Here is a 13,270-nt window from a genome sequence, read left to right as displayed (position 1 = left end):
TTATTGCAGGTGAGGGTAGTGAGCTGGACAGGCATGAGTCCCAGTCCGAGAGGTGGGAGGAGGAGGAGAGGTAGTTCACGGTGGCGCTGGTGGGCTGTGTGGCGTGGAGGTACTCCGGTGAGCGCAGGGCAGAACTGTTTGCTGCAGAGGCGCTGAGAGCAGGGTTGCTGGGAATGGAGTCACAGGTGGCGCGGGATCGCAGGTGGTAACTGGAGACAGAACAAAGCACAATTAGGTCTTGAAGGAAAAACACACAAAGCACTAGTTGAGCGCTAGAAGGCGAACTAGGTTGAGCCATATACCACGTCTGACTGACGAAATCATCTGGCAGCAGGTAGCGTGGAGAGCAGGGCTTATCAGTAGGTGCTGATTGCCAACCTGCTGCAGGTGCGTGTACATCAGCAGCTCCAGTGAGGGAAAACCTCTGCCCAAAATCCTCCACAGAGTGAGAGATCGTGACAAGAAGCGTGTCAAGATGGAGTCCAGTGACTTTTGAAAACGCTTTACCATCACAATTTGTTAAACTGATTGGTCTATAGGATGAGCAATCCCGAGGGTCCTTATTTTTCTTTAAGAACAGTATAATAGATGGCTGTGTTTTACACAACTCTGTTGGGAACCCATCTGGGCCTGGGGCATTCCCACTCTGAAGAGACATTATTGCAGTGACAATTTCCTGCAGTGTAAGATTCTGTCAAATTGGTAATGATCTGGTGTTGAATCTGAATAATATAGCTTGGAGTAGAACTCTTTAAATCGATTATTAATGGCTTGAGGAGCCATCAGATAATCTAATCTATGAGATAATGTGAGATGTTTATCTCGCTCTTCATAAAACCTATTTCATGACTTAAAGATTAGTCTCTCTGCTTGGGTGTGGTTATGAGATCAACTTCAGTTTGTAAACCCACTCTCTTTTTGATCAAGTCAGGGGTCGGAGAGGCAGATATGAGTCTATCCAATGACTTAATTTTTGAAGATAGCCCATCAGTACTTCCATAAGTAATTTTTCTAGTACACGCATTGTGAGCAATAATCCAGAAATAATTACAAAGAGTTGAAGCCAAGATGCCATCTGTCACACTTATATCTAGAAAGATTTCAGTTTGTTCTGAAATAAACTGCACAAAGTCAGAGTTAGCAAGCAGGAGTGGATCAAGCAGCTACATATGTTTTGTTCTCTGGGTCAGAAATGTTATATTCATACCTAGGGGCATGGTCAGAGATCACAATTGGATTACTTTTTACTTTATCAGAGGCGTAGCTGGTAGGTTGCAAATTGAATACATGAGAGCATTGAACACACACAGAGGGTGTCGTCTCTGTACAGATTGTAAAGCCCTCTGAGGCAAACTGTGATTTGTGAAGTTGGGCTATACAAATAAAATTTGATTTGATTTGATTTGATTTGAAGTAAAAAGCTACCACATGTCCCTAAATCTCCGGAGTAATGTTCTGGTGGGGGAACAAAGGGTTCTTTGGCCGGGGGAGAAGAGGACTCGTACTGGGGGGGTTACTCACAGCAGCAGGTATAGTCGAGGAGGAGGCAGGTGGTTGGGAGGTGAGCAGGTTAACATGATGGCCGATCTGGGAAACGCTTCTAGTTAGAGTCTGAAGTGATATCATTAGTCCCTGAAGCATTTGTTCGTGTCTTCCCACGAGGGTACCTTGAGTGTTCAGGGCCTGATGGATGGAATTTGGATCCGCTGGGTCCATATCTTGGCCAGATGATTCTGTTACACTCGGTTTGGTAGAGTGTGGACCCAAATGCGGACACTGAAGCTGCAGGTAGGTTAAGGAGTGATTTATTGACAGTTCTGCAAGTGAAGGAGTTGAGCGCTCCAGGCTGAGTCCCCGTCTGGTAACGTGGAGGTGGAGGTGCGGTAGCTCACGGTGACGCTAGTGGTACGCCGGTGAGCATGGAGTGAGGCTGCTGGCTGCAGAGGGGGGGAGGGCTGAATGGCTGGAGCTGAAAAAACAGGAAACCGGAGTGCTGGTGAACACTGATCGCAGAGAGAACACAAGAGTAATTAGTTTTCCAAGAGAACAAAACGAAACAATTAGAAGTCATGAAGATCGACAGTTTAACTGGAGCCATGTACCACATTGAGTCGATGAAATCATCTGGCAGCAGGTAGCTCCATCCTTAAAAGTAATACAGGGTTAGTCCTCAGCTCCGACGGCCCTGGTGGGTCGGTCTGGGAGGCTGCCCTTATGTTATTTAGGACAGAGCCCCCACCACACTCTGCAAAACAAAGCACAAAGATGACCAAACAATAGTTGATGAGAATGAAAAAAACCCACCACCAAACACAAGATTAAGAGGGTGTGATCAGGTGAGGAGCTCTATCACCAACCCCCAACCCCCTGGACGGCCTCACACGCCGCTTGTCCTATAGCACATGCACAGAGACAAAAGAAACGTGTTGATGCAATATAGGGCTGTGAGGCCACGACAGCTTAACTTCTTGGGGGAAAAACAATAAATGCTGTGAACAGTAAACTAAATGAGCTACAGGACTAAAGACACTAAATAGTATAAATGAAAATGAAACCAAAATATATCAATATCACAAAACAATTGTAATCAAACAAAACAAACTAAGCCAAACAAAACCAAAACCAAACAGCAGTGGCAGTCAATGTCTGCAAAGAAACAGATTAAATGAATGAATACGCTGCCAAACAAATGCATAATGTGAAAAACCCTAAATACCTCATATAAACAAACCAAATGCTGGCATTTACCTCATCTGTCAGTTTATTGTGCAATCTCCATGCAGAAGGGTCAACAAAGGGCAAGCGGCAGTCGCTATGGAGCGGGACCGACAGCACAGTAAGTAAAACAGAGGGTAAAACACACCACAGCTATGCCTCAACTTTCACAAAAATACCTACCAGCCTAGCACGTCACCGCCTCAACAGGTCACACCTGGAGTCAGAGAGGGAAGCACTATCTCATCAGTACAGTGAATCAAACAATTCGTAAACACGGAAGTAGGAGGTGCTACGGCCTATCTGGCCCTACGCTAGCTTGGACGGACATTTCACTACCAGCTACACCAGCATAACAAGCACTTTAAAAGAAAAAAAAAAAAAGAGAAGATAATTTGAGGGTTTTCCCCCACAATAACAGGGACTGTTCACCAAACCAACAACTTTCAGATTCACAACATAAGAGCAAGCTAGCTGTGCAAAAAGTAAAACAGCGAAAGAGGTCCTCCCCGTGGGAGTGACAGTTTCACAGTGGAAAAGTAATGCACTCATTACAAGCAGCCGCGAGACATAATGATCATAATGATCAAAATGGTATCTACTGTAGAAAGTTAAAGATGAGACAACCTGCATGTTTGGTCCGTGCTCTGGAAAATCATGGTCCAGACAGGGAGTCAAGGTAGTTGTGTACCTGCTCCGGTGTGACAACCCTCCTCTTGGAACCTCCATGAGACACCTAGCTGAGAAGAGCATGGCATACGGAATCTCACATTCCCACAGGCAGTTTCACTGCATCATATGCCTTACATTTCTTCATCACTGTTGAGAAGTCATAAAAAGAAAAGTCCCGGAATGCATGGAATCGCAGCAGCAATTACGTGGGACTTTTATTCAATGCGCTCTTTCCAGTTTTAGTGGTCAGCTTTGGTGAACATCTTGAGGATGTTTGGCAGCCATGGTTCAAAGAAGTCCACCGGCCCTCTCTGTTTTTTCTGCCAGACCCAAAACCCGAATATTCAAACGCCTGCTGTAGTTCTCTGCCATATCCAGACTCTCCATTAAAGCACTATAACTTGCTTCCCCTCAAAAATTGTGTTGTGCTGTTAATATCCTAGCCTCTGCTTCATCTAGCCACTTGCTAGCAGTCTGGAGCTCAGCAGAATGCTTTGTGAATAGTCTCAGAAGGACTGAGTTTTTCTTCAGTTACTTTCATTGGCGAAATCAGATTCACTCTGGTTGTTGCTGTCTGTGCCATCTTGGTTACACACACCTCTCCATAAACAAATGGCACAACACAGGAGGGCCAACTCCAGGACCAGACTCTGCTGTCCACTTACATCTGAAGGAGAAAAATCATTCCTTTGAGGACAACAATGTAAACATCTTGGCCAGAGAAGACAGATGGTTTGAAAGAGGAGTAAAGGAATCCATCTATGTCAAACTGGAACAACCGTCTTTGAACAGAGGAGGTGGCCTAAGACATTACTTATCACCCACCTACAATGCTGTACTGAGTTCCCTCCCCAGACAGCTTAACAACCATTCACACCTGGGCTCACCTAGCCCTAGCAACCCACATGAAGGCCGGTTAAGTCAACGACCCAGAAACTCAGAGCTCACACGTGTCCTTAACAACTCTGTAAGGACACTCCCACACAGAGTTTAAAAGCCTGCACCTCCCCTCCAGTTAGTTAGAACTGAAGAATCCTCTTGGATGAGAGGTATTCAGTGATATTTATTTCAGTACTAATAATGACAATCATTGAGACAAAAAAATCGGCAAATCAAAATAAGACACTGCAACTGGCAGTGAGTCTGCTTTATTTCATTTTAACAGTGAAGTAACAGTACTCCATGACAGAAAATTATACCCTTTTTTTGTGGTAAAGAAAAATAAATATGCATCTATGCGAGTCAGTTATCTACATTTTGTTTGATCAATATCATATGAGGACTAAGTGCTAAAATTCAAGATTACTTACTTCTTTGTCCCGAGGGAAATTTAGTGAACATAAAGGCTGCCACATAAAAATACATACACTTGGTGCAGTAACAGACATAAGTGTCACCATGTTTCAAGGACCATACCAGTGTTACTACAGGTCACTGTCTACTGTCAGCTTGTTGCATTTAATTTAACTTTAAATATGGACAACTGATTTCAATCTTATTTTGATTTGCAGACTTTGTTCATTTTTTGTCTCATTGATTGTCATTATTAGTACTTAAATTAATATAAATCACTGAATATAAAACGATGAATCAAAATCAGTTCAATGTAAACGTTAGTGTTCTTAATCAGAAAACCCACAATTTTCACTTCTACTAGTATTTGTATACAGGGCAGACCTGCAACATCCAATATGGCGGAGGCACTGAAGTTTCGCAGCAACGGGCCAACTAATATATATGTGTATGGTTATCCCCACCCCAACCAGCAGGTGGCAGCACATGACCAAGTAGAGGAGCTAAAAGCAGAAGAAGAAATGCGGAAGTGTGCACGGTGTAAACAATCGAGTCAACAAAATATTGTTCCCCTTTTGAAGTGCAACCGGTAATGTTTTAATATTAACAGAAGTGTGTTGAGAATGTAGCAAGTGATGTTTTAGATTAGTTGGTTGAGAAGTAGATGTGTCGGTGAATAAAGGTTTATTCTCTTCTGGTCTGTGATCATTTTGTACTACACCGGTTGAATGTGTTAAGATCTGTCGAACGTCCCTTAGACCCTTCAGTCGCTTTCTGTGAACAAGCTTATGTTTAATATCATGTGTAAGTGCTTTAATCTGAGAACCCGTGTTGTGTTTTTTCTGCTGTGTCAGTGCGGGTTGGCTGCAGCCGTCATGCCTTATCTAGGCAGTGAGGATACGGTGAGGGAGCTGAGGAGAGCTCTGTCCAACCCCAACGTCCAATCTGACCAGCTGCGCTACAGAAACACCATCCTCAAAGTCATCAGGTAGGTTACACACGCACGGACACAGACACCAGACAGACTGCTCTCCTGCTCACTCATCAGTCACAGTGGTTCAGCTGCATGGCCATCACGGGTCCTCCGGTCAGAGATTTGCAGCTGGGCCCCTGCTGACCCTCTCTCCCCCGTTCTTCTATCTTACAATCAGTGGCCACTTCCTTAGGTACACCTATACAGTCTAATGCCATCCAATACAACTGCTGAGCCAGAAAGTCAGTTTTTATGAATCCTATTATTTTCCATTTGATAGACTGTCGTAAAGGCATTAATTCAGTTGTAACACTTTGAAAATCTCTAATATTGTCACATTAATTAAAAAAATAATCAGACAGTTTGAGGATTCAGAAAGTAACTGAAAGTGTCAGAAGTCAAATTGTCATTCTAAGCAAACAGTGGCTTTGTCAGTGTCACATCATGGCTAGGCTAAAGGTTTGTGATGGGGCAGTGAATGTAACTTTAAAACACTTTACAGAAACTGGATCAGATGTATCCAAAGCACGATCAGGCAGAGCCAAAGTGAGCACACCATCAGAACATCAATACATCAAGCTTAGTTCACTGAGAGATATAGAAGCAGCTTCATCAGAGAAACAGAATTTACTACATAAACAACAAAGAGTCCAGTCAGCCCTGTCAGAAGAAGGCTGTCTTGTAGTGTCTCAGAGGACGAGCAGCAGTTTCTGAACCACTTCTCAGGATGGTAACAAGGACAAACCCTTGAGGTGGGCTAAGAAATGCCAGAATTTCACAGTGGATGATGGAAAAAGTCCATTTACTGATGAATCACAGTGATAGATTAGTGTCAGTAACAGAAGGGTGTATGTAAGGAGACGAACAGGAAGAGAATGATACCTCAGAACTGACTCCACCCTGACCGAGGAGAAGCACCACTCCATTCTTCAGAGACATGCTCCACCCTCTGGTTTGATCTTTGTGGAGAAGGAGTCATACTGCAGCAGGATAATGAGCCTGAACACACCTCAAAGCTTTGACACAACTACTGAAGACCAAAGAAGACCAAGTCCTCACTCCCTCACTCTGACAATGTCAACAAAAACGAAAACATATAAACTTCTTAAAGTAGAATTCATGGCAATTCAGGGCTGTTGTGTTAAATTGAAATAGATTGTACAGGTTTTCCTCATAAAGTGGCAACTAAGTGTATGCGCATTGTGCATGTACCCTGTCACCTCCAAGTTCCCATCAAGTCCCGTTTACACTGCCAGAACGTGGCAATGTCATTACTTGTAGAGCTGAAAAAAATAGTCAATTAATCATAGTAGACTGACCTCATGTATTTGGGTTTTGGACTGCTGATTGAACAAAACAAGACATTACAACACTAATATTTTCAGGTATGTTATACAATAAATAATTATTCGATTACTTTGGATAGACAACCGGCAGGTTAAAGTAACCAGTAAGATATCGTACCTGAATTAATCTTAGTCTTGTTAATATAGTGTTGATCTTCCTCTGCATGATTGGTCTGTCCTGGTTATAGGGGGTTAGCCATGGAGCTGGTGACTCATGTTCTCATTTTCTCGCAGCTATTCAATGTTAATGTTATAAAGTTACATGTTGATCTTTTGGGCTGATGCCTTTACTGATATTGGGCAGCACAAAAATTCATACATCCATATATCGGCAGATATTCTTATCCATGCAGAATATACACATAAACCCTTTTGAAAAAGATGTACATAAAAGAGGCAGGATGTTTTACAGTAAACATAAACTTTATCATCTAAAATGACATCAGAGCACTGACACAGTAAATGCACCAAGCGTTTAACAATTATAAATTACCCAAAGAAATTTCTGTATTGTACCACTAGTACCATTCATATCATCTGAAGGCCTGTCATCTCCTCTTTTATAAAATAGTCCCTTAAAGTCAAGTACCTGAAGAGTTCTTGACTTCCAGATCATAGTTAACATTTAGCTCATGAAATCTCTACTTAAAAGTGGTTACCTTTGGCCTTGTTCAGACCAAATCAGGCTTTGCTTCGATTATGTAGGGTTGTGTGGCGGTGTGGGAGGACACAGCTCATCATTGTTTGGTCCCTCAACTCTGCCTGGATAGCGCTGTGTCTTTTAACCTGCTGACCTGATCACAGATTTATCTGATTGACCACATTGGTGTCATCAGGAAGCGTTTCTCCAAAAGTTCACTCTGTTGTGAATTTTCTGCCTGCCTTATGTACAGCTGCAGCTTAAATGCACTACCCACACTCAAAATGAATGGGATTGCTTGCCTTTTCACCATAATGCCTGATTTGGACTGAATGAGACCTTACTCTTTCACCGTTTATCTTTTTTCTCCTGATTTCTATGCTCCCATTGCATTTCTCCCTCCTAAACTCATTCTTTTTACCTCCACTCCCCTATCTCTCTGTCTCAGGGCGATGTCCCAGGGTGTGGATGTTTCAGGTCTGTTCAGTGAGATGGTTAAAGCATGTGCCACAGTAGACGTAGTCCAGAAGAAACTGGTCTATGTCTTCCTGTGTTCCTATGCAACTTTAAACCCAGAGCTGTCTCTGCTAGTCATCAATACGCTGAGGAAAGATTGTCAGGATCCAAACCCCATGGTCCGCAGCCTTGCCCTGAGGAACATGACCAATCTCAGGTGAGATGCTATACACATCGCCCTTAGTACAAACTGTAACATCAGCCTGTGACTGCAGGAATAATTACATTTTTGACTGTGTGTCCTAGGTTACCCAGTCTGGTCGAGTATGTTGAGCAGCCTCTGACAGCAGGACTGAGGGACAGAGCAGCATGTGTACGACGAGTGGCTGTACTTGGTTGGGCCAAGCTACACAATCTCCAACCCAACTCTGAGATTGGTAGTGTGGATGGATAGCTTTCATGTTTCTGTTTTTCTTTACCACTGTCATACTTTCTGTCTATCCCTGTAATTCATTAACAAATGTTATGGGTTCTGACACAACTTCGCCTGCTTGTAAGATGCATAGAAAAATAAGACAGACTTGAAGTATCAAAGCTCTAGCAGTGTTTGTAGTTCTGAGCAAAATTTTGCCATGACATATTTAAATGTTGTAATGAGGTGGTGAATAGTTGTAATGAGGTGGGTGAGGTTGTTTTGTGTCCCCAATGTCCAAGCATAAACTACTACTACTACTAGTAGTAGTCTAGTAGATGGAACAACCCCTCCATAAACGAATGGCACAACACAGGAGGGCCAACTCCTCAGGTCAAGACTCTGCTGTCCACTTACATCTGGACCACCTCATTATAACTATCCACCACCTCATTACAACTATTCACCAACTTATCACAACTATCCACCAACTTAGTAGTTGTAATAAGTTGGTGGATAGTTATAATGGGGTGGTCCAGATGTAAGTGGACAGCAGAGTCTTGACCTGAGGAGTTGGCCCTCCTGTGTTGTGCCATTCGTTTATGGAGGGGTTGTTCCATCTACTAGACTAGACGATCGCATCTAGTTTTTAGCCTGCTTTTAGGCACATCCAGATTTATGTCATTTGCAGACCTCAGAGCTCTGATTAGTCTGTGAACATGTATGAGTTTCGCTAAGTAGACAGGGGCCATACCATTCAAAATTTTAAAAACAAACATCAGGATCTTAAAATCAATTCTGAACCGGACCAGAAGCCAGTGCAGAGAGGCCAGAACAGGGGTTATGTGCTCCCGTTTCTTTGTGCCTGTCAAAAGATGAGCAGCAGCGTTCTGCACAAGCTGCAGGCGTCGCAACGAGCGCTGGTCTAAACCTACGTACAGTGAATTACAATAATCCAGCCTCGAAAAAATAAAGGCATGAATAACCTTCTCCAGGTCACTAGGAGAGAGGTAAGGTTTTACCTTGGCCAGAAGTCGCAACTGGAAAAAGGCGCCTTTGACTACAGAGCCAATTTGCTTGTCAAATTTAAACTCACTGTCAAACATGGCACCAAGGCTCTTAATGACAGTTTTTTAAACCCAGGGACGGGGGCAGAGAATTAACACAATCGGTATAACATTCATGACGCCCAAACACTGTAACTTCTGTCTTACTGTCATTTAGATTTAGGAAACTGAGACTCATCCAAGTCTTGATTTCAGTTATACAAGCAAGAAGAGTTTGTACAGAGTCTTTACAGTTCATTTGTAAAGGGAGATAAATCTGAACATCATCAGCATAGCAATGAAAAGACACATTATGATTGCGGAGAATGGATCCAAAGGGCAACATGTACAGAGAAAACAATAAAGGACCTAAAACAGACCCTTGGGGTACCCCACAAGTAAGAGGGGTCACACTAGAAGAAAAAAGTCCTAAATTAACTGAGAAAGTCCTGTCAGTCAAGTAGGACTGGAGCAGCATGAGGGCAGCGCCCTTGATACCAACATACTGCTCCAGGCGTGACAGCAGGGTCCTGTGATCGACTGTGTCGAAAGCAGCTGTTAAATCTAATGTCACCATGATAGCAGCACACCCAGAATCAACAGTTACAATAAGATCATTAAAAACTCTTAAAAGGGCAGATTCTGTGCTATGCCGAGGTCTAAAACCAGACTGAAACTTTTCAAAAATGTCATTACTCTCTAGAAATGATAGCAGCTGGGTGGCCATTACTTTCTCCAACACCTTTGATAAAAAGGGGAGTTTTGAGATAGGCCGAAAGTTAGAGAGGATAGATGGGTCAAGACCAGGCTTTTTGATTAGCGGCTGCACTATGGCATGCTTAAAAGGAGCTGGAAAACACGCTGAGCTAAAACAAGCATGAAACAACAATAGAATGAATGAGCCAACAGAATTAAAAACCTTTTTAAAGAGACGCGAAGGAATGCTATCTGAAAGGCAGTTTGTGGGGCGTAGTTTCTGCACTACATCCAACAGCTGAGACAGTGATATAGGTTTAAACTGGTCAAAAACGGCAGGGCACATCGGGGGGGCAGACGGGTCAGGTGCAACAGGAGGCGGTACTCAGAGCAGCAGAGGACATTTCTACTGTTCTCAGTGCTCAATAGCAGTCAGCTAAGGTTCCAGTGACTCCCAGACATACCATCATGAAGCCCTAACCAGCCAAAGACTGAAGCCAGAAAAGACCAAACCAAGTTATCAACTTACAAAAACTATGTCACGAATTGGAAGGAATAAACTAAAACATGACATAAATTAGAATGTTATCTGACCCTAAAACCAGACTTCACACAAGCAAATTATCTGATCACAGTAAAAGCTCCTAAATTGAGCAAAGCTTTGACTATGTACAGACTAAGGGAGCACAGCGTAGCTATAGAGAAGGGTCAGCATAGATAGAGCTAGCTGCCAGAGGAGCAGAGACTCTGCTCCCAATGTGACAGAGGACAGATAGAGACAGAGCTACATTTCTCACCTCATGTCTAAAATACCAAACTTTAAACGAGAAACATTTAATCAATATAACCAGAATATATCTCTAATTTAAATCAAAACAAACTTAGAGAAACTCTCCAGTCTATTTGGAGAAACCTGGAAATATGAAATAGTATAGCAAATTTGAGCTGAGTTGTTGATTGCTGTGGACCTTGAGGATTTAGTGCATTATTCTGTTAAATGTAGCTCCACATCCACAATTTGTGTTTCCTTTATGACTGCTCAAAAGATGGACAGACAGGCACTAAATCACTAAAACAGATGCATGAAAAAAAAGAATATAATATTCTTTTTTTTAGTATATAATACTTTTATTAAACAATCATGCAAAAGAAGGTTCTGCTGTAAAAGGGGAAAGTACAGAATTGATTTGCCAGCCACTGTGTTTTCTAATCTGTGTTCACACTCTGAGAAGGATAAAATTATTTTCACCCCACCTCAACCTCTTAATGGTTAATGTTTTCATGCTCTTTGTATGTGCATCCACATCAGGTCCACAAACATCTTGTTAATGTTTGTTCCAGATGCTGCAGTAGTGAACGAGCTGTACAGCCTGCTGAGGGACCCAGACCCTGTGGTGATGGTGAACTGCCTCCGAGCTCTGGAGGAGATCCTTAAGGAGGAGGGAGGAGTCGCTATTAACAAACCTATCACCCATCACCTCCTTAACAGGTTGGCTCAGAGTTAGATCATCAGAAAACCATGTCACCAAACAAAAACTGTCAAAACAAAGAAGTCTGTTGTGTTGGGGTCGCACTGGACTGAATTTTTGATAAATACTGAAGATAATGTTATGGGATATAAACTAATGGGAACTAGAGGAATACTACTACTTGTAGCATTTAATTTTAAATCAGAGTTATCATGTAAAACAGGAACGTAACTGTCGCCAGAAGTCTAGGTCTTTGTATTTGAGGGGATGGAGGCTTTTACTCTGCAGCCGAAGACAATTCGTCAGGTGAAAATGACTGGTCAATCACCATAGTGATCTCTCCTCCATCTGATTTTCACTCCTGCATGTTCTGAAACATTGCCAGAGCCTCAGAGTTTCATTTGTTATGGTCAATTTCTTGTTTTTGCTATCTTTAAGCATAGGCATGCAGTCAAAAAGATGTCTTGACTAAACAACTAGGCAACTGGACGTGGCGTAAATGTTGAGCATGGCATTGAAGAATGGTTTCTATTAGGGGTAAAAATGAACCGCTCTGCAGTTTGAGTGAAAAATGATCACAAGATTCCAAGAAGGCAGCCAAGTCAGCCCATTGTTTTTGTTTCAGAAGCTGATCTCTGATCTGGGATCTTTGGATTACACTTTGTGATTAGATGTTTTAAGATCGCTGCAGCATTCTGGACTATTTGAGTCCCCCATGCCTGGTTAAGGCCTAGACCTACTTGGAATCCACTTGCTGTACTCCGTACCTACGCATCTAAGTGGGACAAAGTAGCACTCAACAAATTATTTAAGTGGTATAGTGGCTGCCAGATTTTGTCACTATTCTGTTATTTCTATGCAGACCTGCACTTAATGTGGGTTAGCTGCTTTAGCTCAAACTTGTATTAAGGACTCATTTTTCCTGTTGCGTTTTGGATTCTATGGCCAGGTAGCACTCTGAAGAGCTGTGGACCTTGGGTGAGTTGAAGTGGCTGTGTTTCTCTGGTCTGCCGACCTAACTACCTCCATTGTTCAGCTTGAGGTCCCACACAACTCTCTACTCAACAAGACAGCATTTAAGTTGGCCTAATGTATTTATTTATATTTCTGATGCTTTTTCACTGTAACCCTGGATTGAATGAACTAAATGGGAACAACAGGGAGAGAATTCACCTTGTTATACGAAAGACAACTCTCAACTTCTCCAACGACAATTCTTGAATCATATCGTCAGTCAATTCGCCCACTTCATCAACTGAAGATTTACCACTCTCAAGTGCAAGTCAATTAGATCATGTATCTTGGAATCTAATCCTGTGAAATTATTATTTTATCATTTCAGTGGACTCTTTCTCACAGTTTTTGGGTGAAAGTGCTTCTGATAAATCATCTTCAATCAAACTATAATTGCGATGTAGGGTTACACTTTCCTTGATGTTTGGAAATGTTCAGCCCCACCCTTGGCCTTCTAAGCCTGTGCATTGTTTATCTACTTCCTAAGATTTCAAAGGTAGAAGAGGCCTTGGGTTATCTCCATTTAAATGTTAGAAGT

The 13,270-nt window shown here is 42.5% G+C and overlaps 1 protein-coding gene across 1 annotated transcript in view; it reads left to right on the top strand.

Moving 5' to 3' along the window:
* Positions 1 to 5,180: 5,180 nt before the first annotated feature.
* ap4b1 (adaptor related protein complex 4 subunit beta 1) overlaps positions 5,181 to 13,270 on the top strand; it is a 37,999-nt gene continuing 29,909 nt past the window's right edge. The window contains exons 1-5 of the mRNA XM_084367591.1: positions 5,181 to 5,269; positions 5,535 to 5,668; positions 8,088 to 8,312; positions 8,402 to 8,532; positions 11,591 to 11,738. Of these exons, the coding sequence (XP_084223717.1) occupies positions 5,556 to 5,668; positions 8,088 to 8,312; positions 8,402 to 8,532; positions 11,591 to 11,738 (617 nt within the window). The 5' untranslated portion in view covers positions 5,181 to 5,269; positions 5,535 to 5,555. The remainder of the gene's footprint in view (positions 5,270 to 5,534; positions 5,669 to 8,087; positions 8,313 to 8,401; positions 8,533 to 11,590; positions 11,739 to 13,270) is intronic.

This window comes from Pagrus pagrus (assembly GCF_965226575.1).
Source record: "Pagrus pagrus genome assembly, chromosome: 11".
In the NCBI taxonomy this organism is placed as follows: domain Eukaryota; kingdom Metazoa; phylum Chordata; class Actinopteri; order Spariformes; family Sparidae; genus Pagrus; species Pagrus pagrus.
The sequence above is the reverse complement of the archived record's forward strand: the minus strand, read 5'-3'. Positions and strand labels throughout refer to the sequence as shown.